At 52.1% G+C, this 22,075-nt stretch overlaps 1 protein-coding gene across 7 annotated transcripts; it reads left to right on the forward strand.

Annotated features, from left to right (window-relative positions):
• Positions 1 to 936: 936 nt before the first annotated feature.
• Positions 937 to 21,898, forward strand: ODAD4 (outer dynein arm docking complex subunit 4). 7 transcript variants are annotated; one of them, XM_070483261.1, is made up of 13 exons: positions 982 to 1,179; positions 1,667 to 1,798; positions 2,856 to 2,987; positions 3,240 to 3,390; positions 4,076 to 4,137; positions 4,441 to 4,606; positions 5,933 to 6,157; positions 6,325 to 6,532; positions 10,863 to 10,949; positions 12,598 to 12,794; positions 15,944 to 16,044; positions 17,889 to 17,973; positions 20,318 to 21,898. In XM_070483261.1, exons 3-13 carry the CDS (start codon positions 2,919 to 2,921, stop codon positions 20,872 to 20,874), a joined length of 1,908 nt encoding a protein of 635 aa, XP_070339362.1. In that variant the 5' UTR covers positions 982 to 1,179; positions 1,667 to 1,798; positions 2,856 to 2,918; the 3' UTR covers positions 20,875 to 21,898. The 7 variants fall into 7 exon arrangements, 6 of the variants coding, with proteins under 6 accessions (XP_070339361.1, XP_044600845.1, XP_014689373.2 ...); XM_014833887.3 differs by lacking the exon at positions 1,667 to 1,798 and having other exon boundaries at positions 939 to 1,179; XM_070483260.1 differs by lacking the exons at positions 1,667 to 1,798; positions 4,076 to 4,137 and having other exon boundaries at positions 937 to 1,179; positions 3,313 to 3,390.
• The last annotated feature ends 177 nt before the right edge of the window (positions 21,899 to 22,075 follow it).

Below are 22,075 nucleotides of genomic sequence, written 5' to 3' on the forward strand. Positions count from 1 at the left end.
TGGAAGGATGTCAGGGAAAACCTTGGTCAAGGCCCGCCACTACTAAGTGCTGAATAAATGTGTTAAATTGAAGGTTGAACCCAACATTATTTTCCAAGTAGTCTCATGCAAATCCCCACACCTTGAAGGTTTTATTATCTTCACGTTCACTTCTCAGGCAGGAAATTTAAGGCTCAGAGCCTTTATGTGAGCGGTGCAGGGGTCACGCAGTCAGGAAGTGAAGACAGCCCAAGTACTCTGACTCCAAGCCTAGTGCTCTCTCCCCCTGATGGCGATATTCGGTACACAGCTCCTTGCACTATGCCTGTGAAGTGTGAAACAAAATGGAGTCATTCATGTCAATGGGTTTTAAAACGGAGCTGGGAGGCCATTAAGGAAATGAGCCTTATGCATATCCTCACAGAGTGAACCATGAACCTCTGAACTAGGCCAAACGCAAATAGTCCAAGTATGCTGCAAGAAAGTCTGCAGCTTGTTACAGTGATACCTTTTTGCTTAGCCATAGTCTTAGCAATCAATCATAATTAGCCACGATTAGCTTTCTGCCTCCGGGCCCAATTAAAATTCTTTGTAAGGACTTAAGCAAGCCTCCCCTCTTTTAAAAAAGGCTGATTTTCACTCCTTAGCGGGACACTGTTCAGGTTGCTACCTGAAGGATCTGTGGGCCCTGAATTGCAATTCTTTGATCCCAAACACTTCTGGTTCTATTTTTGCCTCCTAGATTTCTTTAGGTAGACATGCCTTATCGCTATTTGGAATTCTGCCCTTAATCCTCTTCCTGTTTTCCTGGCTGTAAATTCTGGACACGAGGCAGTCCCACAGAGAACCGATGGGGCGTGCAACAGCCAACACTATAGCGCCCCGCGCCCGCCACGCGCTCGTCACTCCCCGGCCTAGGGCGCGGCTGCTCCGGCGCATGCGCAGGCTGGCGGCTCGCAGGCGCGAGGGGCGGGGCCGGAAGTAACGCTCCGTCTCCCGGTTGCTAAGAGACGGGGCTTCCACAAGCCAGACGGTGGTTCTTCGGCTTCTTTTCCTCCTTTTTTCCACTTCAGCATCTCCGAATCCATGTCGGACCAAGAAACTGACGGCTTGCGAAGCACCTTTCCTTCTTACATGGCGGAGGGCGAGCGGCTCTATCTCTGCGGGGAGTTCTCTAAAGCCGCCCATAGCTTCAGCAACGTGAGTCGCTCTCTGAACCTCTCACTCACCCATGCCCGCTTTCGATTCCTGATAACACTGAGGTCCTGATGATGCCCGGAGGACCTCTTGTTTTTCTTATTCACTTGTTCCTGATTGACGCTCTGTGAATTCCCTGCTTCATCACCAATTCCCGCTTGCGACCTGATTGTTAATAACCATTCTCTGCATTAACAGTGACCTCTTCTGCTTTTTTACTTAAAAGTTTTGTGATTGACTGGCCACCTTCCACAGAGCAGCCTCAATTTCCCATCATTGGCCAAGAGATTGGCTAGGAGGCTGCGCGTAAAAGTGGTGAAATCTCTGGCACGTGATTGCTCACAGAAGATCAGTAAATAACATTATAATACAACCTTAGTATAAATTGCTCCATCCCACCCTAAGGGGATTGAGTGCTCTTTTACGATATCACACTGCTAAGCTCAGTACAAGCCTATGAGAGAGGTGCTGTTATTACTCCATTTTATAGATGAGAAAACACATAGGAGTTGAGTAACATGCCTGAGATCACTGGACTACCAAGTGGCAGAGGAAGGATTCAAACCCAGGCTCTCAGACTCCAGTGCTGAGGTGCTCACCACCATGCCATACTCCCTCACAAGTAAGCTATTAGATGTTCTTATGACAATTTCTTTTACAACAAATAGCCCACTTCTCATTTCAGATGCAGTGGTAGGCTAGCCCTCTAGCCAGTGCCAAGGCTCCCTCTAAAGTCAAACTTCTCAACTGCTGCCTAGAGTCTTTCGTCCCTTTTGATCACCAACCGCACCCTAAAACCAAAATGATCAACCAGATGGGCCAACAGTTGGGTTCAGGAGCCCTGTCCCCACCCATTCTCCTCTTTCTGGATCATATTCCATCCTACAGAAGCTCAGGCAGAGAGAAAAGAACACCCCGACGGAAGATAGCTTTGGGTGAGAAATGGCCTTTTTTCACAAAAGACAGTACCGACTTCCTCTTCCGGGAAGGGTAGAAAGGTCTTAGAAAGGGGCTGCAGTCTGATGCCTCAGGCAGGCAGTACCCCACAGGCTACAGTCATGATCTCAAACACAAGAAGACAGGATGGGAGTAGCAGAAGCTTTCTGCTCCCACTTTAGGGCCAAAATCACAGTTTCCGTTCTCCTGGCATTTTCATCTGAATGCCCTGAAATAGTGATGCATGCTTAGTAAGCTCTGTGAAAAGAGAAGGCTAGTGGAATGGGTAACTCAAGTTGTAGGTTTTCCTAAAATCCGTTTTGTCAGCCTTCCGAATGCTTAGCCTTTGAACTGTATTTTGAGCGTGTTGTGCAGCCCTTTCAGGTTTGTGGCTGAATTTGGTGTGTACCAAACATCCTAAGATTCCATTGCCTGAGTGGACTGGAGGAACCCCAGACATGGGGGGAAATTCAGTCTAGCCCCAGTGATATTCTTACATTTCAGCCAGTGGCTTCCACAGTAGCTTGTGATTTGACTTTGTTCAAGAAGAGCTGCATATGGATAATCAAGTTGACTGAGCAGAGATCAGTGTTGTGCTGCTTTTGGTCTGATAAGATCTGAAGACCTGTTTGCTGGCTTGAGGCCCCTTGAAATTCTGGCAGGAGAGTTTGGGCTGCTGTTTCCAGTCCAGCTTCTACCCTGCCCTGCTTGGGGCCTGTCAACCTGACTGCTTCCTCTCTCAGGCTCTTCACCTTCAGAATGGAGATAAGAATTGCCTGGTGGCCCGTTCAAAGTGCTTCCTGAAGATGGGAGAGTTGGAGAAGTCCCTGAAGGATGCTGAGGCTTCACTCCAGGGTGACCCGACTTTCTGCAAGGTGACTATGGGTGGGAGGGCTCAATCTTGCTTTCATCACTGCCATTGCCTGTAGCAGCCTCAGGCAGAAAGTGGTTGGAGAACCAGCCAGACTAGGTAGAGTTTGGTGTCATTTGCTTTTATAGATCAGTTGCCTAGCACCCTGCCCCTGTATCCCAACCTTGACCGTCAACCAAGGACGCTTCTGTTCCACAACACCTAAGTCCTGTAAGGCCTCATCTGTCCACTTCGATTTGACTCTCTCTCATTCCAGGGGATTTTACAAAAGGCCGAGACCCTGTACACTATGGGAGACTTTGAGTTTGCCTTGGTCTTCTTTCATCGAGGTTATAAGCTGCGGCCTGATCGGGAATTCAAAGTTGGAATTCAGAAAGCCCAGGAAGCCATCAACAACTCAGTGGGAAGTGAGTGACTATGGGGCCTATGCCCTTATCCAGGAAGGCTCTTGGAATCCTTAGATTTGAAGGAAGGCCTGAGGTGCATTGGGTGGGCAACCCTCACCAGGCCTAAAGGGGGTCCCATGCTTGCATTTGGCTGCTCTTGATTTTCTTGAGGGTTAGGAGCTGTCTACTGGGAGGACCAGTACCTCAAGCACTGTACTGAGCACCACAGCATCTGCTTCTCCTCAAAGCCGCCTGAGAATGGCTGTTTCACAGGCCAGTCTCTGGCCTGGTGTCATAGGGTAGAATGGGGTCCTGAGCCCAGCCTTCCCCAGTCCCTGGTTTCCTCCGTTACCATGTATGCACCATGGGCTCGCCCTTCCCATCAGCTTAGTGGCAGGAGGCGGAGGGAAGAAAGCAAGGCTTGCCACTGGGCAGCAGAGTGTGGAAATAGCATGGAATGGAGAGCTCACCTGGTGCCCAGGGCCTTCGTTTGTTTGGAAATCTGGCTGCCATGGCCTTGGGCTAGTGGGGGCTGCCTAGCTCCTAGAAGAGTGTTCTGTGAAATACCCTGTACCATTTGCCCTCTTGGCTGACTCAGAGCCAGTTCTGACACAACCTCCACATGCAGCCATTTCCACATAAAAATATGTGATAGGTTGTGCCCAGAGGCCCCTGCCGACCTGAGCCCCAGCTTCTATCCTTACAGGTCCTTCTTCAATTAAGCTAGAGAACAAAGGGGACCTTTGCTTCCTAACCAAGCAAGCTGAGGTAAGGGCCCTGGTTCTGACGCCACATCCCCCTGAGGGAAGAGGCCACATGTGGCTGCAGGGCACAGGTCAGAGCGGCCTCTTGCCTGGGAGCCATTAGCTCCTGCCCATCACGGACAGCCATGGGATTCTTCCCCAGCTCAAGAAGGGTCTTGGGAGTCCAGCTGTTCCTGCACCAGACACCATGGTCCTCGGCCGCAGAGAGGTCCTGGAGGAGGAGCCTGGGATTGTAGACCCTGGGGCTGTGACTGGGTAATCCGTGCCTCTTGTTGAGGCTCTGTTGGTTCTTGCTCTGTCTGCCTAGAGTATGAAAGCCCAGCAGAAGCCTCATCCCTCGAGACACCTCCTACATCACCCCAAGAGAGAGTCCAAGCGGAAGGGCTCACTCAAGAGTGAGAAGATTGTCCGCCAGCTCCTGGGCGAGCTCTATGTAGACAAGGAGTACCTGGAGAAGCTCCTACTGGACGAAGGTTTTGGACACTTTCTTTGAAACAGGGAACCTGTGGCAAAGGAAATCTGGGGTGAATGCTTAACGCATGAGCCAGGGGCAGAGCCTATCATATGATACTTGCCAACATGTTCCCATGGCCAGATTTCACTAGCATTCTCATTTTACAGAGGAGGGAACTGAGGCACAGAATGGTTAAGTAACTCACCTAAGGTCACATGTAGGCAAGCAGTGACATGGCTCTCAGACTGGAATCCAGGACATCCAATCTCAGAACCAGTGCTCTTGAGCACTGTGGTGCCCTGCAAGGGAACGCTGGAGCTCTGGGCTCCTCTACCACCCCATGCGGTCCCTGAGGGGTGTCCCCTGGGCCTTCAGTCTGTACAGAGGGCAAAGGAATCCTGCTGGGAGGAGCTAGAAGGGAACTCTTAGGATACGAGTACTAGAGTGTCCCGGAACCTCGTCTGGTCCAGTCCTTTGTTTATAGAAAAGGAAAGAGAGACCCTGAATGGGGAGTAACTTGTCCAAGGTGACAGCAATTTAGTGGTGGAGTTGACACCAGAGCCCAGGCCTCCTAACCTCCAGTCCAATGTTCTTTCTACCCCACTGTGCCAGCAGCGACAGGGAATAGGACAAAACCTTGAAACGAATGTCTCCCATAAACATCGGGGGTGGGAGGATTCCCCTTAGCTGATAAGCCTGAGCAGGGATCACCCTTGAATCCAATGCCTTTTCTCCAGGACTGACTTCCCAAGGGCGTCTGCAGGATCCCCTGCAGGTCAGGGTCACAGGTAGCTTTACTGCTGGCACATCTCCTCTGTAACAGGCCTGAATAAACACTGAAAAACTGTGGAGGGGAGGGGTGGCCTTGCAGCTTTGCTACCAGCTCTAACCTCTGGTCAGGGCGATGGGCAGGACTTGGTCATGCCACTCCACCTCCCAGCGTGCACTAGCCCACTTGGCACCTGGGGAATCACTTGGCGGTGGCAACCTGGGCCAGGTTGGGCATCTAGACTCAGTCTTCTCTGAGGACAGAACTTGAAATGGGGGAGCCCCGAGGCCTGGGGGCTCTCCTCCAGCCGCCCCTTTTGCCAGCTCCTCATATCTTGCCATAAGGGGCCTGTGCACTAAGCTCTTGCACCGTGGGAGTGCCTTAAAGGGGATCTGGCCTCATTTAGTCCCAGAGAGACACACCCTGCCACCCACATGCTCTCACTTTCCTCACTGTTTCTGCAACTCCAGGCAGAGATCCCCATAGGGGCCCCCGCAGCAGGGACCCCAAGCCAAGAGGAGGTGACTCCCTTAGACGTGTGTTCTAGTTGGTTCCTCCTCACCCCCTTCCCTACAGACCTGATCAAAGGCACCATCAAGCATGGCCTGACCGTGGAGGACCTCGTCATGACGGGCATTAACTACCTGGATACCCGCAGTGACTTCTGGAGACAGCAGAAGCCCATCTATGCCAGGGAGCGGGACCGGAAGCTGATGCAGGAGAAATGGCTGCGGGACCGCAAACGCCGTCCATCTCAGACAGCCCGTTACATCCTCAAGAGCCTCGAGGACATCGACATGTGTAGGTGTTGTTCTCAGAAGGGTGGGACCTTTGCCAGGTGGAGAGGGAGCAGCCCAGTAGCTGAGCCCCTGGATTCACTGGCCTGTGGATGGTGTCTGGGGGGTGGCTTCTCCCGTCAGCCATGAGGACGCTGCTCCTACCGCCACAGCCCCTCTTTCCCTTCCCAGTGCTGACCAGTGGCAGTGCTGAAGGGAGCCTTCAGAAGGCTGAGAAAGTGCTGAAGAAGGTGCTGGAATGGAACAAAGAGGAGGTGCCCAACAAGGATGAACTGGTTGGAAACCTGTACAGCTGCATCGGGAATGCCCAGATTGAGCTTGGGCAGATGGTAGCAGCCCTGCAGAGCCACAGAAAGGACCTGGAGATCGCCAAGGAATAGTGAGTGCCTGTGGAAGGCCAAGAGGCTGAGGCCGTGGGCCTGTGGGGGGGCTGGGGTCTGTCTCGGCCGTTTGCCAGGGCTGCTGGTTGCTGAGCTCCCATTTTCTGCCCTGCATGCCTGAGGTGGATTCCCCCAGACAGAGGAGCCACCTGCCCAGGACCGAGGGTAAGGGGAAGACCCAGACAGTCAGCGTTTTTTGCCACAAAGAGCAAGGCAGTGGCCTCAAACTCCCAAAAGCTGCCAATGGTTGGGCTCTTAGGGATATTTTTATTCTTACATCATCTCAACAAGCAGTCATCAACCCCAGACATGCCAGATGCGGCTAGCATTGGGAACACAATAGTGACCAGACGCCAGGGTCATTTTCCTGCAGATGTCAAATAAAAAGTGACATAGCTAATAAACTGCAATTGTGGTAAGTGTCAAGAAGAAAAAGTACAGAGCCCAGTGCTATGAGAAGTATATTCCAGGCAGACTTGACTGGGTGTTGGGGAACACACTTGGCCTGTGGGAAGGCCCTGAGGCAGGCAGGAGGGAGCTTAAGGCTGGAGAGCACAGAGTATTGCCAGAGGAAGAGTGGCCAAGAGGAGGCTGGACCACGTGGGTAGGGGTCGGGTCATGCAGGGCCTTGGAAACCACGGTGCTGACCAAGAGCATGGGCTCTGGAGTCGGGCCTCCCTGGGCTTCGGAATTGTTCCTCCTAGCTGTGGGACCTCAGGCAAGGCCCTTAGCCTCTCAGCCTCAGTGTGTCCTCTGTCAAATGGGCATAACAATAGCCCTGAGCTGATAGGGCAAAGGGAGCATGGCATGTGCAGGTACCTGGAAAGACCTCAGGATAGTGTCAGGTATCCACAGTAACAGTCATTTCAACTCTCGCAGGAACCAGCTCTTCCCGAGACTTGAGGGCCCCCTCTCAGAGGTACCATTGCTTTCTGGGAACCCTGGTTCTAACCTTGGGAGTCATTTGTGACTTTCTTCTGCCCAGTTTCCATTCACCCCACAGTTCTGAGTCTCCTATCATCCCGTTTCCACTCACAGGTTGGCCCCCAGCTCTCCCTGCCTCCACCTGCTCCCTCCTCACCTCCAGAGACACGCTGCTTTTCATCCACCCCCTCTCCTTCCCATACTGACAAACAGGGCTTGGCCCCTCATTGCCTGCATGTTAAAACCAAATGCCTTTGCTTGGCACTCAAGGTCCTCACAACCCCCTTCTGCGTGCGTCTCCTGAAGGCTGTCAGTCCTTCATTTGGGTCAAACTGTATTTCGCGAACACTCTTGCCTCCTGCCCTCTTCTCCTCACTCATCCGAGCCCACATGCCATCCATTCCCGGTTCATTTCTCACCCGCCTGCCCCGTGCTGAGCAGGAATGTCACATGCTGGCCACACAGCAGGAGAAACAAATAAGCCACCGCCAGCTGTGGAGACAGAGCTGTCTTGGGTTCCTGGCTCTGTCCTCGGAAGCTGTGTGGATTTGATTGAGTTGCTCACCTTCTCAGTCTCCTTACCTCTGACGAAGGCACACTGATACTGACTCACAGAGATTAAGAGGATTAAATAAAATATGTGTCTCCAGTACTTTGACTCCAGCCATGGCCCAGGCCTTAAAAATGTGAAAATCCTTACTTCGTACCACTCCTGCGTATCCACCTGATTCCAAGGCATTTCTACTTGGATGTCCCACAGGAACCCCAAATTTAACATGTCCAGAGTGGAATCCCTTATCTTCCTCCCAAGCCTCTTGCTCCAGCGTTCCCTGTCCATGAGGATGGCATTGTTGGCCACCCATCCCCAAGAAGAAGCCTGGGCAGCTTCCCAGACACCTGCCACCCCTCAGTGCGCAGGCCGGCGCACCCGTGTCCTGTCTATGCCTCCTCCTTCCTGTCTCCTGAGTGACTTCCCTTCTCTGTTTCCCTCCCACAGCTCAGGCCGGGCCTTCCTCACTTCTTGCCTATTTCCTCTGACCTGGGTTTCCCATAGCCCAGCTGGTCCTTCTGTGCAAAACAAATCCGGTGGTCGGGATAAAGTTCCAGCACCCTTCCTGACCTGACTTCTCCAGGCCCCTGTTGACCTGGCTCTCCCCGGGCCCCTAAGCATCCTGTGCCCCGGCCAGCACCCTGTGGCTCCTGTTAGTCCCTAAAGGGACTGCTTTCTCTTTCACTAGCACTTTTTTCATGAACCCCCCTCCTACCCATCATTCAAAATTGAAGTACTAAGTGTCTCCCTGCCGCTTCTGCTCCCTCGCGCGCCACCCCTGCCCTGTCTGCCTTCAGACTTCACACTTGGGAAGGAACTATTTTCTATTCCCTTTTTCTTGCCAGCACCTGCCACATAATGGGCGTGTGATCAATGTGTGCGAAGTGGCTGCATAAGGAAGCAGAGGTGTGCCCTCAGTTAGCTCCTTGTGAGTTGGGTGTGCTCCCTGGTGCTGTGCTTCCTCCTTCTAACCAGCCCCACCCCTCCCTGGCTGCCCCGCCAGCCTGCCATCTTCAAGGAGCAGCTCAAATCCCAACTGGTTTAAGCAGCTTCTTCCGTGACCCCAGCCTTCATTTCTTGGAATTCTCTGTGGATAATCTGACTATGTGCTTTCTCATTACTATTATGGTTGTTCCTTCTTATTGTTGTTACCTATTTTGTTATGAATGAATTAACTTATTACAACTTACTCCTTCATTCATCACACCACAGCAGAGCAGCCGCTCTAGAAGGGGAGGCCAACCCCAGAGGGGCTGGGAGCAGGAGCAAGGGATGGCCGACGGTCCAAGGAGAGAGGCAGGGCGAGCATTGCCGGGGGGCTGAGGCGGCCTCGGAGAGGATGGGCGGGTGCGGGGTGGGGGAAGGGCACCCTAGGCAGAGGGACGGGGCAGGGACGGAGGATTTGGGGAACTGCAGGTAGCGCGGCAGGGCCGGGGCCAGGACCTGTGGGAGCGGGAGGACCGGGTGCCATGGGGAGGAGGAAGGAGCTCCGCCTGAAGGTCCTGGGGGCCGACGAGGTTTGCTTCCACACGAGTACTGCAGTGTCCTGCTCGATTCAGAACTGTGTGGTGCTGAGAGCAGAACTTACAGGATTTCTAAAACAAAAGTAACTTGTTTCTGTGTTTTTTTAAAGAATGTGTCTCGGAAAGGGTCCCATTCTTTAAGTGGCTTCACGGGAAGGTCTTCAGCAGCAGAGGGGGTTATGTCACTCCACCCCTGTGGGCGTGGCCGCGGCGGGGGCGGGGGGACAGGAATGAGAGGAGGAGAGCTTCGCGGAAGAAGTGGAGCCCTGCTGGGCTGCCGGGGCTGGGGGTCCAGGAGGCGGGAGACGCTTGCCTGGGAGGAGGGAGTGAGAGGAGATGCTGGTGGCGGAGGTCTGGGATGGGGGGAGGGTTTTCTTGATTTATTTGCTGGGAAGGAGGTATTTTTTACCAGAGAGATCAGAATGTTCATATGGTAATGGTAAAGAACCGACATAGGAGGAGCAATTATCTTTTTCTTTATGGAAATATCTTAATCTTTTTTCTGATGACACGTGAATACTGCAAACAATTTAAATAATATGGATAAAATACAAGTTTCCCTCATTCTGTCATTTCCCCTGGGTAATCATCGATAATAGTTAATTCTCTCTGCTTCTTTTAAAAATGCCCACTTTTAGTTTATTTACTGAGTTTTTGGTGGCCTAAAACAACATACCTTTATTCTCTCACGGTCTGGAGGAGGGAAGTCCGCAGCGTCTCCCTGGGGCCACAGTCAAGGTGTTGGGGGCCTGCGCCCCCTCCCGAGGCTCGAGGGGAGCTCTCTTCCTGCCCTTTTCAGCTTCTAAGGGCTGCATTTGTCATGCTCCTTAGCTCGTGGCCCCTTCCTCCATTGTCAAAGCCAGGAGCACAGCATCGTGCATATTTATTTTAACACAAATAGGACAATACACATAGTATATGCACCTGTAATCTGACTTTTAAACTTAGCGTATCAGACTTTTTCTCATACACAAAAATTGCCGTGCCAGGGCACTGATGAGGTGTAGATTGTTTCCAGTGTTTATTGTTACAAACCATGCTTTAATGAGTGTTCTTGTCACATTATCTTCTTGAGTAAGTTCCTAGAAGAGGAATTGCTGGATCAAGGGGACATCTTTGTGAGCTGGTGACTGATTGCCCTCCAGAAAGGTCCCGATAAAAACACAGGGCACGAGACAGCCTGAGTGCCACAGCCTTGCCGGCCTGGGCACTGTCCCTCCACTGGACCCTGAGTCCCTGAGGCCAGGCCCTTTGCTCTGGCTTCTTTTCCTTCTGCACAGTGCCTACAAAAGCCGGTGTCTAGTGAACACTCTTCTTGCTTCTTCCCCACAGTGACCTTCCTGATGCCAAGTCGAGAGCCCTCGACAACATTGGCAGGGTTTTTGCCAGAGTTGGGAAATTCCAGCAAGCCATTGACACGTGAGTGACCAAGGACTGCCCCTCTCCCACACTGGGGCCAGCATGTCCCACCCTCACACCGGACTCCCTGCCTGGGGCCAGGATGCCAGGCAAAGAGGCACCAGAAGACCTGAGTTTGGCTCCTGGCTCTGCTAGGCGACCATGAGCAAGCCAGTTTGTAAACTCTGGGGCTCATTAGTTAAATTAGTTAACAGAATAGTATCAGCATTTTCTCAAAATTTCCCATTGATAAGAATCACCCAGAAGGGCTGTGAATTACTCTCCCCTGGGAATTCTGATTCTACAGCTTTGAGTTGGAGCTCAGGAATCTGTTTTTAACAAGCGCCCCAGGTAATCCTTACCTTTGGGCAAGTTCAGGAACTAGTAGACCGATTGACCCTGGGACCTCTCCTGAGGCTGTTCTGTGACTCTGTAAGGTCACGCAGGGTCACTGGGAACAGAGTCTGAGCTCGCCAGATGGCTCAGCTACTGGGCTCTTGGTGTCTAGCTCTGGGGCTGGTGATTGCTCCAGTGGAGTGACTCAGCCCCAGGGAGACTGGGGCGAGGGCCTGACCTCGAGACCGGCCTGCACTGGGAGAGCCGGCTCCTTGGGCCACTCGCTTAGCACAGAGGGGACTCATCCTTCAGGCCCCCATCGCTCGATTGAAATAGACTTGCTCACCAGTGGCCTTCTGCTACGGGCAGTTTGGTTTCCAGAATGGCCCCTGGTGTCTAAAAGACAGAGGAGTATGAGAGTTCACCCACCCTTAGTATCTTTTTATAGTAAAACATTTTATAGTAAGTGTGTGCTTATTGTTAAAATATTAATTTGGAAAATACAGAAAAGTAGAAGAAAAATTATTCAGTTGCATCACCCATCCTACTCTTTCTTATATTGATATTTTGTTCTTTTGTTCCAGTCTTTTTTGTTGATTTTCTCTTATATGTACTTAATAGTGTTTTTAAGCATTGTTTTTATGTTATTTCAAATGCTATTTTGTCAACATTATTTTCAACTGTTGTATCAAATTTGATCCAACAGATGTACCAAAATAGCTTTGGTAGTTCTTTTTTTTAAAGATTTTATTTTTCCTTTTTCTCCCCAAAGCCCCCTGGTACATAGTTGTGTTATTTTTAGTTGTGGGTCCTTCTAGTTGTGGCATGTGGGATGCCACCTCAGCATGGCTTGATGAGTGGTACCATGTCTGCGCCCAGGATTCGAATTGACAAAACCCCGGGCCGCTGAAGCAGAGTGTGCAAACTCAACCACTTGGCCACGGGGCTGGCCCCCCAGCTTTGGTAATTTTAAAATATATTAATGCTTATTAGCTCCACCCCTGTATCTAAAAGAACTGGTAGTTGAAGAACCTTTTTTTTTGATGAGGAAGATTGGCCCTGAGCTAACATCTGTGCCAACCTTCCTCTGTTTTTGTATGTGGGATGCTGCCACAGCATGGCTTGATGAGTGTAGGTGTGTAGGTCTGCACCTGGGATGCGAACTGCGAACCCTGGGCCACTGAAGTGGAGTGCGCAAACTTAACCTCTATGCCACCGAGCTGGCCCTTAGAAAACAATTTTTGTTCAACCACCCAGTAGGAAGCCTTGATCTCCTGTGGCCAAGTGCAGGGTTTGAGGTGATGAAGCTGACCCTGGTTCATCGCGTCCCCAGGTGGGAGGAGAAGATCCCTCTGGCAAAAACCACCCTCGAGAAGACCTGGCTCTTCCACGAGATTGGCCGCTGCTACTTGGAGCTGGACCAGCCCTGGCAGGCCCAGAATTACGGCGAGAAGTCCCAGCAGTGTGCCGAGGAAGAAGGGGACATCGAGTGGCAGCTGAATGCCAGTGTTCTGGTGGCGCAGGCACAAGGTATGAGCTCAGAGAGGATCACCTTGCCTTCCCCAACCCTCGGGCCCAGCTGCCACACTGGGGCTGGCCCTCCTGTGGGCCGGACTTACCATCCCAGTGTGTCCCTGCTCAGATTAGCTCTGAGTCTGAGAGTGGGGATAAACCCCTCCATTTTGAGCCGCACGAGGCAAGTTCCTACTTTAAGCTGAGCCAGTTAGGGCTTGGGCACCCCTGCCCTGAGGAGCTCAGCTGCAGACAGACCAGCATTGTGTGATCATCAAGTGGCCCCACTTCCTCTTGCCATGGTACTCTTTACACATGTGCCCTTGCATTTCACCGCTGCACAAGCCAGTGAGGTAGGCACTGTGGTCCTCTTGTGTCGATGGGGAAACTGAGGCACCAAGTGGTTCAGCAGATTGCCCCAGGGCATATGAGAGGACTTTTTAGAGTGATGGAAATGTTCTAAAATGTTCTAAAACTGGGTTGTGGTGATCACAACTCTATAAATTTACTAAAAATCGCTGAACTGTATACTTACAAATGGGTGCATTTTATAATATGTAAATTACATCTTAATAAAGTTGTAAAAAACAGCAGGGGGCCGGGGACAAGGAGGAAGAGATGAAGCAAGGTTGGTGATATTTTGATAATTATTGAAACTGGGTGATGAGAGTTCATTATGTTATTCCTTCTTCTTTTGTGTATATTTTAAATATTTCATAATACAAAGTTAAATAATACAAAGTTGAAAAAGAAGGCTGGGAAATGATGGAGCTGGGACTAGAACCCACTTTGCCCGACTCCTGCACTCCGGCTCTTAAACCCCGCACTGAGCTGCCCCCGCCCCGGGTGCACAGCGGACCCCAGAGAGGAGGAAGTGTGACAGGCGCTATAATCGGGCATAATCCTTCATTCATTCATTTGCACTACAAATACTTACTTGGGACCTTCTAGGCACCAAGTTGGTTGTAATTAGAGAGCAAAACTGATAAATATTTCCTGCCCTCACGTCTGAGGAAGTAACTTTTAAGCAGAAACTTTAGGGATGAGAAGGGGCCAGCTGTTCCAAGCTCTGAGGACGGAGCCTTGCAGCCAAAGGAACAGCGTTTAGGAGGCCGGGCAGGAGTTCGGCTTATTTAAGAAGCTGAAGGAGACCAGGGTCGGCTGGGCTCCTGGGGCCAGGGAGGTCTGGAGGGCGGAGGTTGAAGAGGGGCCGGATCTGCAGGGCCTCGGCCTCGTGGGCCCCATTACAAATTGTAGCTTCTTTCCTAAGAGCGTGGAGAAAACCACTGAAAACTAAGCTGGGGGGAGCCCTGATCCCTGAGGCCTTCCTTGGACCGCATTCCTGTTCTAGGGAGGGCACCAGATAAGCTGGAGGTGAGACAGGCTGCACCCTCAGGGTTGGTGTTGTCCTAGGCCTCTCTTGAGGACTTTTTAGGCCCTGAGGGCCCCTAGAGAACCAGGCCATTCCCTGTCAGTCTTAGTTTCCCTACTCTGGGGTTGAAAAGATCAAATGTGGTAGCCTGGGAGCCACTGGGCTGGCGAGGCCAAACAGCCTAGCTGGCAGAGCTTGCGCTCTGCACCATCCTGGCTTAGGGACCCTGGGCAGGTGCCAATCTGTGCCTGTCTCATCCTCTATAAGCAGAGATAATTATAGTACTTAGCTAGAGGGTTGGTGTGAAGAACTAAGGTAATACTTGAGTGCTTAAGCACTTAGAACAGGAACTGGCATATAGTGAGCGCTCGATATGTATTAATTTCTCTGCTCCTGCGCTCTCATCAACTTCCCATCAGTGTCTCTAACAGCGATGAGAAACAAGTACAGTCCTTGCAAAAGCCTATTTGTGGCTCAACAAAAATGTAGGTATAAATGTGTAGATTTGGGGATGCAGAAAGGAGGGAAAAGTAGAGGAAAACAGCTCCTAGACTCAAGATAACTTTGGGTTATGTACTCAGTTAAAAACGAGAGGAACAGTCTTTAATGTTTTACTCCCTTGAGTAAGTGTTATGACTCCTGCATAGACCTGCGTGTCAGAATGACACTGATGTTCGTTCACCGTGGTCTCTGCGTAAATACCGTGACTCCCCTTTTCAAATGTGTATTTGAAGAAAAGGTATATTTGACCTCATTTACTGTGATTCCACGTACTTTCAGAATTATTTGAATTGGTTTTCCAATAATAGCCTTTTGCAGTTTGGCTTACAGATACAAGGCCCTCCTTTCTCCACGGATCCCAACGCTTGGTGGGGAGTGGATCTTGTACTTAGTTATAGGAGAAAGTAGTGATGTGTGAAGTTTAGCCCTGAGCTAATATCTGTTGCCAATCTGCTTCTTTTCTTTCCTTTTGGTGAGGAAGATTGGGCCTGAGCTAACATCTGTTGCCAGTCTTCCTCTTTTCACTTGAGGAAGATCTGTGCCAATCTTCCTCTATTTTGTATGTGTGATGCCACCACAGCATGGCTTGATGAACAATGTGTAGGTCCATGCCCAGGCTCTGAACCTGTGAACCCTGGGCCACTGAAGTGGAGCATATGAACTTAACCATTATACCACTGGGCTGGCCCCAATCGGTCTCTTTTTTTGCTGAGGAAGATTAGCTCTGAGCTAAGATCTATGCCAGTCTTCCTCTATTTTGTATGTGGGTTGCTGCCACAGCATGGCTGACGAGTGATGTAGATCTGTGACTGGGATCTGAAACCACAAACCTGGGCTGCCAAAGCTTTTTTCCTCAAGCAAAAAAAAAAAGGAAAAAAATTTGAACATTTTAAAAATATGAATTTTCTCTTTTGGAACAATCTAAAGATGGGGCAAGATGGAGTTGTCCCCCTGCCCTGGAGACACATGATGTGTGCACAAGTCCCTGCCCCAGACCCTTTTCCCTTGCTGACCCGGTTGAATGGCCTGAGATCCAAGGCTCAGGTTGCCAGGTTCTGGTCCTTCGTGGCGAGATGGCCCAGGAATGTGCTGGAAAGGGTGGCGCTGGGCAGCTCAGGGATGCTGCCTGAGGCCTGGGCTTACTCCAGCTTGCACAGGCTTGTGACTGACCCTGGGAGTGGCTGAGCAGGCCAGGGGTTCCCAAGGGCCCCCAGCACCTTGAAGCCCCCTGCATTGTACTGTACAGCATCTAATGTAACAATCTGCCTGTGCCGTGCCTCCCCCTGCTCTCCAGTGAAGCTGAGAGACTTCGAGTCGGCCGTGAACAACTTTGAGAAGGCCCTGGAGAGAGCGAAGCTCGTCCATAACAACGAGGCACAGCAGGCCATCATCAGCGTGAGCCTCCCCACCCCGCTGGGCCCCGGCTGTGGGGAGCAGGGCGGCTGGGCCCTCAGCTCCTCAGCCTTCTCAGTTGGCCATTCCACACATCTTTATTACCCACCTGCCCTGTGGACGGCGGTGGCTTTCAAATGCTTGCTACTGCGGTCAGTTTATAGAGCAACCCCATACACATGTTTTTATTTCAAACGCAAAATAGAAACAAAAGTTTTACAAACATGCTTACCTTTACTAAGTAAGCTGATATTTCCTATTGTATCCTGTTTTATTTTTCATCTTCCTTTCTTTTACTCAATGCGAGTTGAGACCTTCTAAACTGATTTTAGGATTTGTCATTTGAAAAATGCTGCCTCCTCCAGGAGACAATGTGAAATACAGTGTGCCTGCGCTCCCTCGCACTTCTCAGTGAGGCGGCTGCCAGCCACAGGCAGCTATGTAGATTAAAATGAATTAAAAGTAAACAAAATTTAAAATTCAGCTTCTCAGTCACACTAGTCACATTTCAAGTGTCGATAGCCGCACGTGGCTTATGAGTGCCACCCAGTGCAGATCTGGAGGACTCCTATCACCGCAGAAACTTCTGTTGACCGGTGCTGGCCTCGACCGTAAGCTTCAGGAGGCAGAGAGCATGTCATGATGCACACATCGCTCCCAAGAGACCCCACCATGTGGCGGGTTCTGCCCTGCCTTCCCCCATCCCCCACTGAGGATCTTCCTCTGTCAAGGGGGTCAGCCTCCCGAGTGTGAACCCTGCCCCTAAGTCTGACGTCCAGGGGAAGCTCACGGTGTCTGCCTCGTGGAAGCCCTGCCTGCGCTCCTCGGTCCTCATGCCTGTCTCTCCCATTGAATCCTCTTCCACATGGTTGCCCTGCAAATATGTGGAGAGGATGGCATGGCAATTCAGTTCAGTAAATATTTGCTGACCACCGCTTGGCCTGGGCTGCCCAGCCCAAAGGTGACGACGTGGTCCTGGCCCTCAGGAAGCTTAGTGTCAGCAGGAAGGTTAAAACAAAAACCCCATGTTCACGACCAGTGCCATAGGGACCAGGGGATTCAGAGGGAGAGAGCCCCAGCGGGGAGGCACGGCTGGGCGCTTCCCATCAAGGAAGGTTGGAGGTCACCTTGAAGGCTGGGCAGGGTTTGGGAAGGTTGAGAGGTGGAGAGAAGTGCCTGTTGGGCAAGTAGCCCAGGGCCCTAAGCAACTCCTCCTGGGACCAGGTCCCTGACACTTAACCCCCTAGATTGGTGTCTCGAGGCAGGAAGTGTACCAGGGGGCAGACCAGCACTGCTCCAGGCCCCGTGGTCGTTTGGCAGGCGTCTCTCGAGTGCCTACTGGTGCTCTGCCCTGGGCAAGCTTCGGGACAGCAAGGAAGAAGGCAGAACCTGCCCCCAGGGGTCCCCCAGAGCCCCGGAAGCCCCTCCGAAGGCGGCCGGCCCCCGCAGCCTCACCCTGCAGTGTGTTTCTGAGCCCCGTCCATGACTTGCTGCCTTGCTGCTGCTTAGGGCCTTGAACTATCTCTTTACATTGGCTGAAGCAAAAGAAGCTTTAGGTAAAAATGTCGAAATTAGCACGCAGACACAACTCCCATTACACACCTGAGCCCAAGGGAAGTGAAGTCTGCGTTACCGCAGTCCTGTTTCTATATCTCTTACTGTGGGTAATTCCAGGTCCATAAGTATCAGTTAACCTCAGGACAGGAGCCTCCAGAGGAGCTGGGAGAAAACAGGGTGGCGGGGTTAGTACAGAGTCTGCCTTCTGGGGCTGGGGTTTGCATGGGGAAGGGAGAAGTGTAGGTGCTACATAGGGTTAAGAGAGGTCACCACTCCTCTTCTACCTGCAGGCCTTGGATGATGCCAACAAGGGCATCATTGAAGAGCTGAAGAAAACCAACTATAGAGAGATGCTCAAAGATAAGAAAGAGAAAGGTGAGCTCCTGGAGCCCCAAAGACAGCAGCTTCAGCATTCTCCCTCTGCTTTCTCTCCTGTTACTTCCAGCCACGCTTTCCTGCAGCTGCTCCCGTCGCGGGCTTGGCACTGCCCACCGAGCTTTCTGATTTCAGAGCCCCCAGCAGCCCCAGCCCGTCCCTGGGGCAGGAGAGGGAGACTTCTAGCCTGCTCTGGCTGGGGTCGGAACCCATGCGGCCTGCCTGGGAGCCCCCTCCTGTACTTCTGTTAATTCATCAAATATTTGTTGAGCATTTGTCACATGCCAGGAAGGTATGCGATGTAGGGGAGACAGAGGCCCGGCCCCTGCCCTGGAGGAGCCCCAGGCCCAGTGGCAAAGCCAGACAATTTGAGTTGTCAGCAGCTGGGTACCCTGCTCAGCGGGGGAGCCGAACGAGGGGGCTCTGATTGCCCGGGGGGAAACGGGGAAGGCTCAAAGAGGAAGAATCATCTGCTCCAGGCTCCAAAAGATGGTTCTCCAGGTGCGACGGGGAGGGGGCAGCATTTCCTGCATGAAGAGCAGGAGCCGACAGAGGCAGAGTGACAGTAACTTACCCTCTGGGGGCTCGGACTGCGTGCCAGACACAGGGTAAGCATGACAGAAGGATATCCCTTGGTCCTCACGCCCTAGGATGTGGGGACTGGTTTTGGGGCAGTGGAGGCTGAGTGGGGTTGAGTGATCTGCGCAGGTCACAGAGCAGTGTGACTTAGGGCCATGCTCGCCCACGCTGCATGGAATGGCCCTTGGGCCAGCAGTGGGTAGGGCAGGGGCCGGGCCTGGGGATACGAGGATGAGCTAAGGGGAAGGCGGCTCTGTGTCACAGCTGTGCTCCTGCTGGCCTTATCACAGTCTCTTCCAAGGCCTCCCGGAACTAAGGAGGCCTTTGACGCCCCAGCCCCGGCTCTTTGACTGGCTCCGCTGTGAAGGGAGTGAGGGAAGAGGAAGGGGCCAGGGCCATGTGAGAAGCTGCTCTCCACGCAGTGCTTCCTGTGCGCCAGGCGCTCTTCCAAGGGCCTTGTATGGACTGATCCTCTGAACCCTCCAAGAACTCTATGAAGTCAGTATTATTGGCTTGATTTTACGGATGAGGACACGGAGGCAGCATGGTTTTAGTCTCAGGCAGCCGGCTCTAGAACCCGGGCTTTTACCGTGGTTCTACACCGTTTCTGTCCAGCGCACTGTGCTGCCCTCACTCCAGCCAAGTCACAGCGAAGAGGCGCCAGGGCCAGGGCTCCATGCACCTGGGAGGACAGAGTCCCCTCCAGCCATCAAGGCTGAAGCCCTCCCTGACCCAAGCATGGCAGCGGGAATCTGGACGTGGGGTTTCTGGGCACCTGAGCAGCCACATGACATCTCTTTATTATCCACCGCCTGCCGTGTGGTGGCTGGGTCCCCTCAGAGAGGGATCTGCCTCTGCCCCCACGTGGCCTTGGAGCTGCTCTCAGCAGCCAGGGAGCAATAGACATGAAGAGAGCCAGGAGGGAAGCAGCGGGTGCTCCCAGCAGCCTCCCCTCCCCTCGGCAGGCGCTGTGCTGAGGAAGGTGAAAGTCCTGAAGACTCATCAAGCAGGCCCGGTGGCCGGTGGCGGCTGCCAGGCACTTCCCCCCTGGAACGGCAGGCGGCAGCATTGTATGTGTCTTCACCGCCAAATAGCAGCCTTTTCCCTGCTGTGAACCGAGAGCCCCTGTGGGCATCTTAGAGACCGGGGGCCTCCAGGAAGAGAATGTGGGGGAGACTGAGGCGAGGACTAGTGCCTTTTCTCTGTAGCTGGTAAAAGCAAGGAGCAAGGATCCCTTTGGCTGTAGAATAGCTCTCCAGCTGAACTTCCTGCTAGCAGTCTGCTCATATTTTTACAGGGAGCATCCCAACAAATGATGAGTCTGCTTCGCAGGGACAAAGAGAAATGCAGAACGAGGATGCTGGAGAAATGAACTCTTCTGTCCTCTCCCAGCACCTCTGCTGTTTCTTATAGGGAAAGAGAATGTGCTCTGGGGCAGACTGTCCAGGGTTCACATTCTGGCTCTGCTGTTTGTTTATTTGCAGTGTGACCATTGTGTGTGATTTTTCTTTTATCAATCTCAGGTCCCTTGCCTGCAAACTCGAATCAGTGACACTGTGCAATCTCATGATGGCCGAGTAGTGTGATCTGTGCAGCTCAGACGATGGCTGGAACAGGGCTGCTGCTCAGTAAATGATGATTTCCTTCCTTTCTTTCTGAAAAGCTGTGCCGTCTCTCAGAAGCACAGGCCCCCAGGCTGGGCTTCACCCCGGCCCAGAGGTGAACAGACTTTTACCTTTCTTCTCTCCTTTCTCTTGTTTTTCAGAAGAGGCTGCTGAGCTGGATGACACACCAGTGATGGCAAGGGAGAAGGAAACGACGAGAAGAGGGAGAGACGAACCTGAGAAGGTGATGAAGCAGTGGGAAAGAGAGCCAGTTGAGAATGACAGAGAGACAGAATACGAGTCGTCTAAGGAAGCCTTGAGGATCACAGTGAATGGACAAGAAGAAAACAGGTGGAGAGAAGTAGAAAAAGGCAGCTCCTTTAGGCAAATGGAACTGGGAGCGATGGGGAGAGATTCAGCAGACATTGCCAAGAGGCTGTCCGGAGAACTAGGCCTAAGGTCAGGAGAAGCAGGCAGGAAACTACCAGAACTGAGCAGAAGGGAATCAAGAGAAATTTACAGGAGGCCTTTAGAGCTGGATGAGAAACCCTCAGAAGAATTAAGCAGAAGGGAATGGGAGGGACCGGAGAGGAGACTTTCAGAAGCCGGCAGGAGAGAGTTAGAAGAATTGGGGAAAACAGCATTGGGAGAAACTGGAGAAATGAAAAAAACAGAAAATGGTGAAACAACGGAAAAAGACGAAAAGGAAGACGAATGAAGCCATCGCTAGCAGGCGCTAGCCTCACCAGGCTGGCGTTTGCAGGCACCGTGGGGATGGCAGGAGACCGGACTCTTAAGCTGAGATTTGTCTTTCATAGGAGAAAATGTGGCCCAGGCCCCACATGTCACCTCTGCCCCTTTCTGTCACTGTTCTCCCTCTAAATAGATCCATTTCACTCTCACAACCCCTGGGTCTGTCATTCTGCCTGCTCACCCCACCCATCTCCAGAAGAGCCTTAGAGGACGAAGGACCTGGCACCGGGCACCCCTTCCAGGCAGAACTCTGACCTCACCCTGGCTAGGGAGAAACACTGAGACCCCCAAACCAGGCTTTAGGGAAGAAATAATGATGGGACCACCTCAGCCATCACACAGAGAGGGAGACCTTCTTGTAAACCCCTAAGCCCTGAATGCAGAATGAAGTGGCAGCTGGCTTGGATAGGGCATCGTGCTCCAGCAGCCCACAGGAAGAAAGAAGTTTCCTGCCCGGAAACAGGGAGTGGCCTGGGAGAGGGAGCTGCGCCACCTCCAGGCAGTCCAGTCCCGTCAGTCAGGCTCCCCACGATGGTTTCCTCCTCTAGAATGGGCACATGCCTCAGGGCTGCTGCGAGGACCATATGAGGGCTCAGCACGGCACCTGGTCCACAGGAAGCTCTCGAAAATCCACCCGAGCTTCCAGTGGCTTTGCAGAGGTGTCGGCTGAGCAGCTGCCTCAGAGGATGAGTTAGGATTTCACTACATTCTTCATCTGTCCCTTTGGCCATTGCCATCCTGGTTCCTTCTCCACAGTTCCTGGAAAAGTCGAGGCTGAGGCTGACTTTAGGCTGGGACCCGGCTGGACTAAGCCGAGGCAAGGGAGGTATTTCAGGTGCAGCATTTCATGGGGCGCCAAAAACTCAGTAAGCAAGATAAACAGTATTTTAATGCAACATTGTAAAAAAAATTAATGCAAAAAACCCATGATGAATAAAATATCAAAATTTTAAATAAAGACAGGATCTGAGGGCCCTCCCAGTGGCCTAGTGGTTAAGTTCGCTGGCTGCTTCCCTGCTGGGCCTGGGTTTGCGGGTTCAGATCCTGGCGCGGACCTACACACCGCTCATCAAGCCATGCTGCCGTGGTGTCCCACATACAAAATAGAGGAAGCCTGGCACAGATGTTAGTTCAGCCACAATTTTCCTCACCAAAGGAAAAAAAAA

Source organism: Equus asinus, chromosome 13, assembly GCF_041296235.1.
Source record: "Equus asinus isolate D_3611 breed Donkey chromosome 13, EquAss-T2T_v2, whole genome shotgun sequence".
NCBI classification, from domain to species: domain Eukaryota; kingdom Metazoa; phylum Chordata; class Mammalia; order Perissodactyla; family Equidae; genus Equus; species Equus asinus.

Excerpts from the sequence above, each read along its gene's own strand:
- ODAD4 (XM_014833887.3), top strand. The coding sequence starts at position 1,066 with ATGTCGGACCAAGAAACTGACGGCTTGCGAAGCACCTTTCCTTCTTAC. Across the intron at positions 4,138-4,440 it reads TCCTAACCAAGCAAGCTGAG|AGTATGAAAGCCCAGCAGAA; the intron begins GTAAGGGCCCTG and ends CTGTCTGCCTAG. Across the intron at positions 16,045-17,888 it reads CACAGCAGGCCATCATCAGC|GCCTTGGATGATGCCAACAA; the intron begins GTGAGCCTCCCC and ends TTCTACCTGCAG.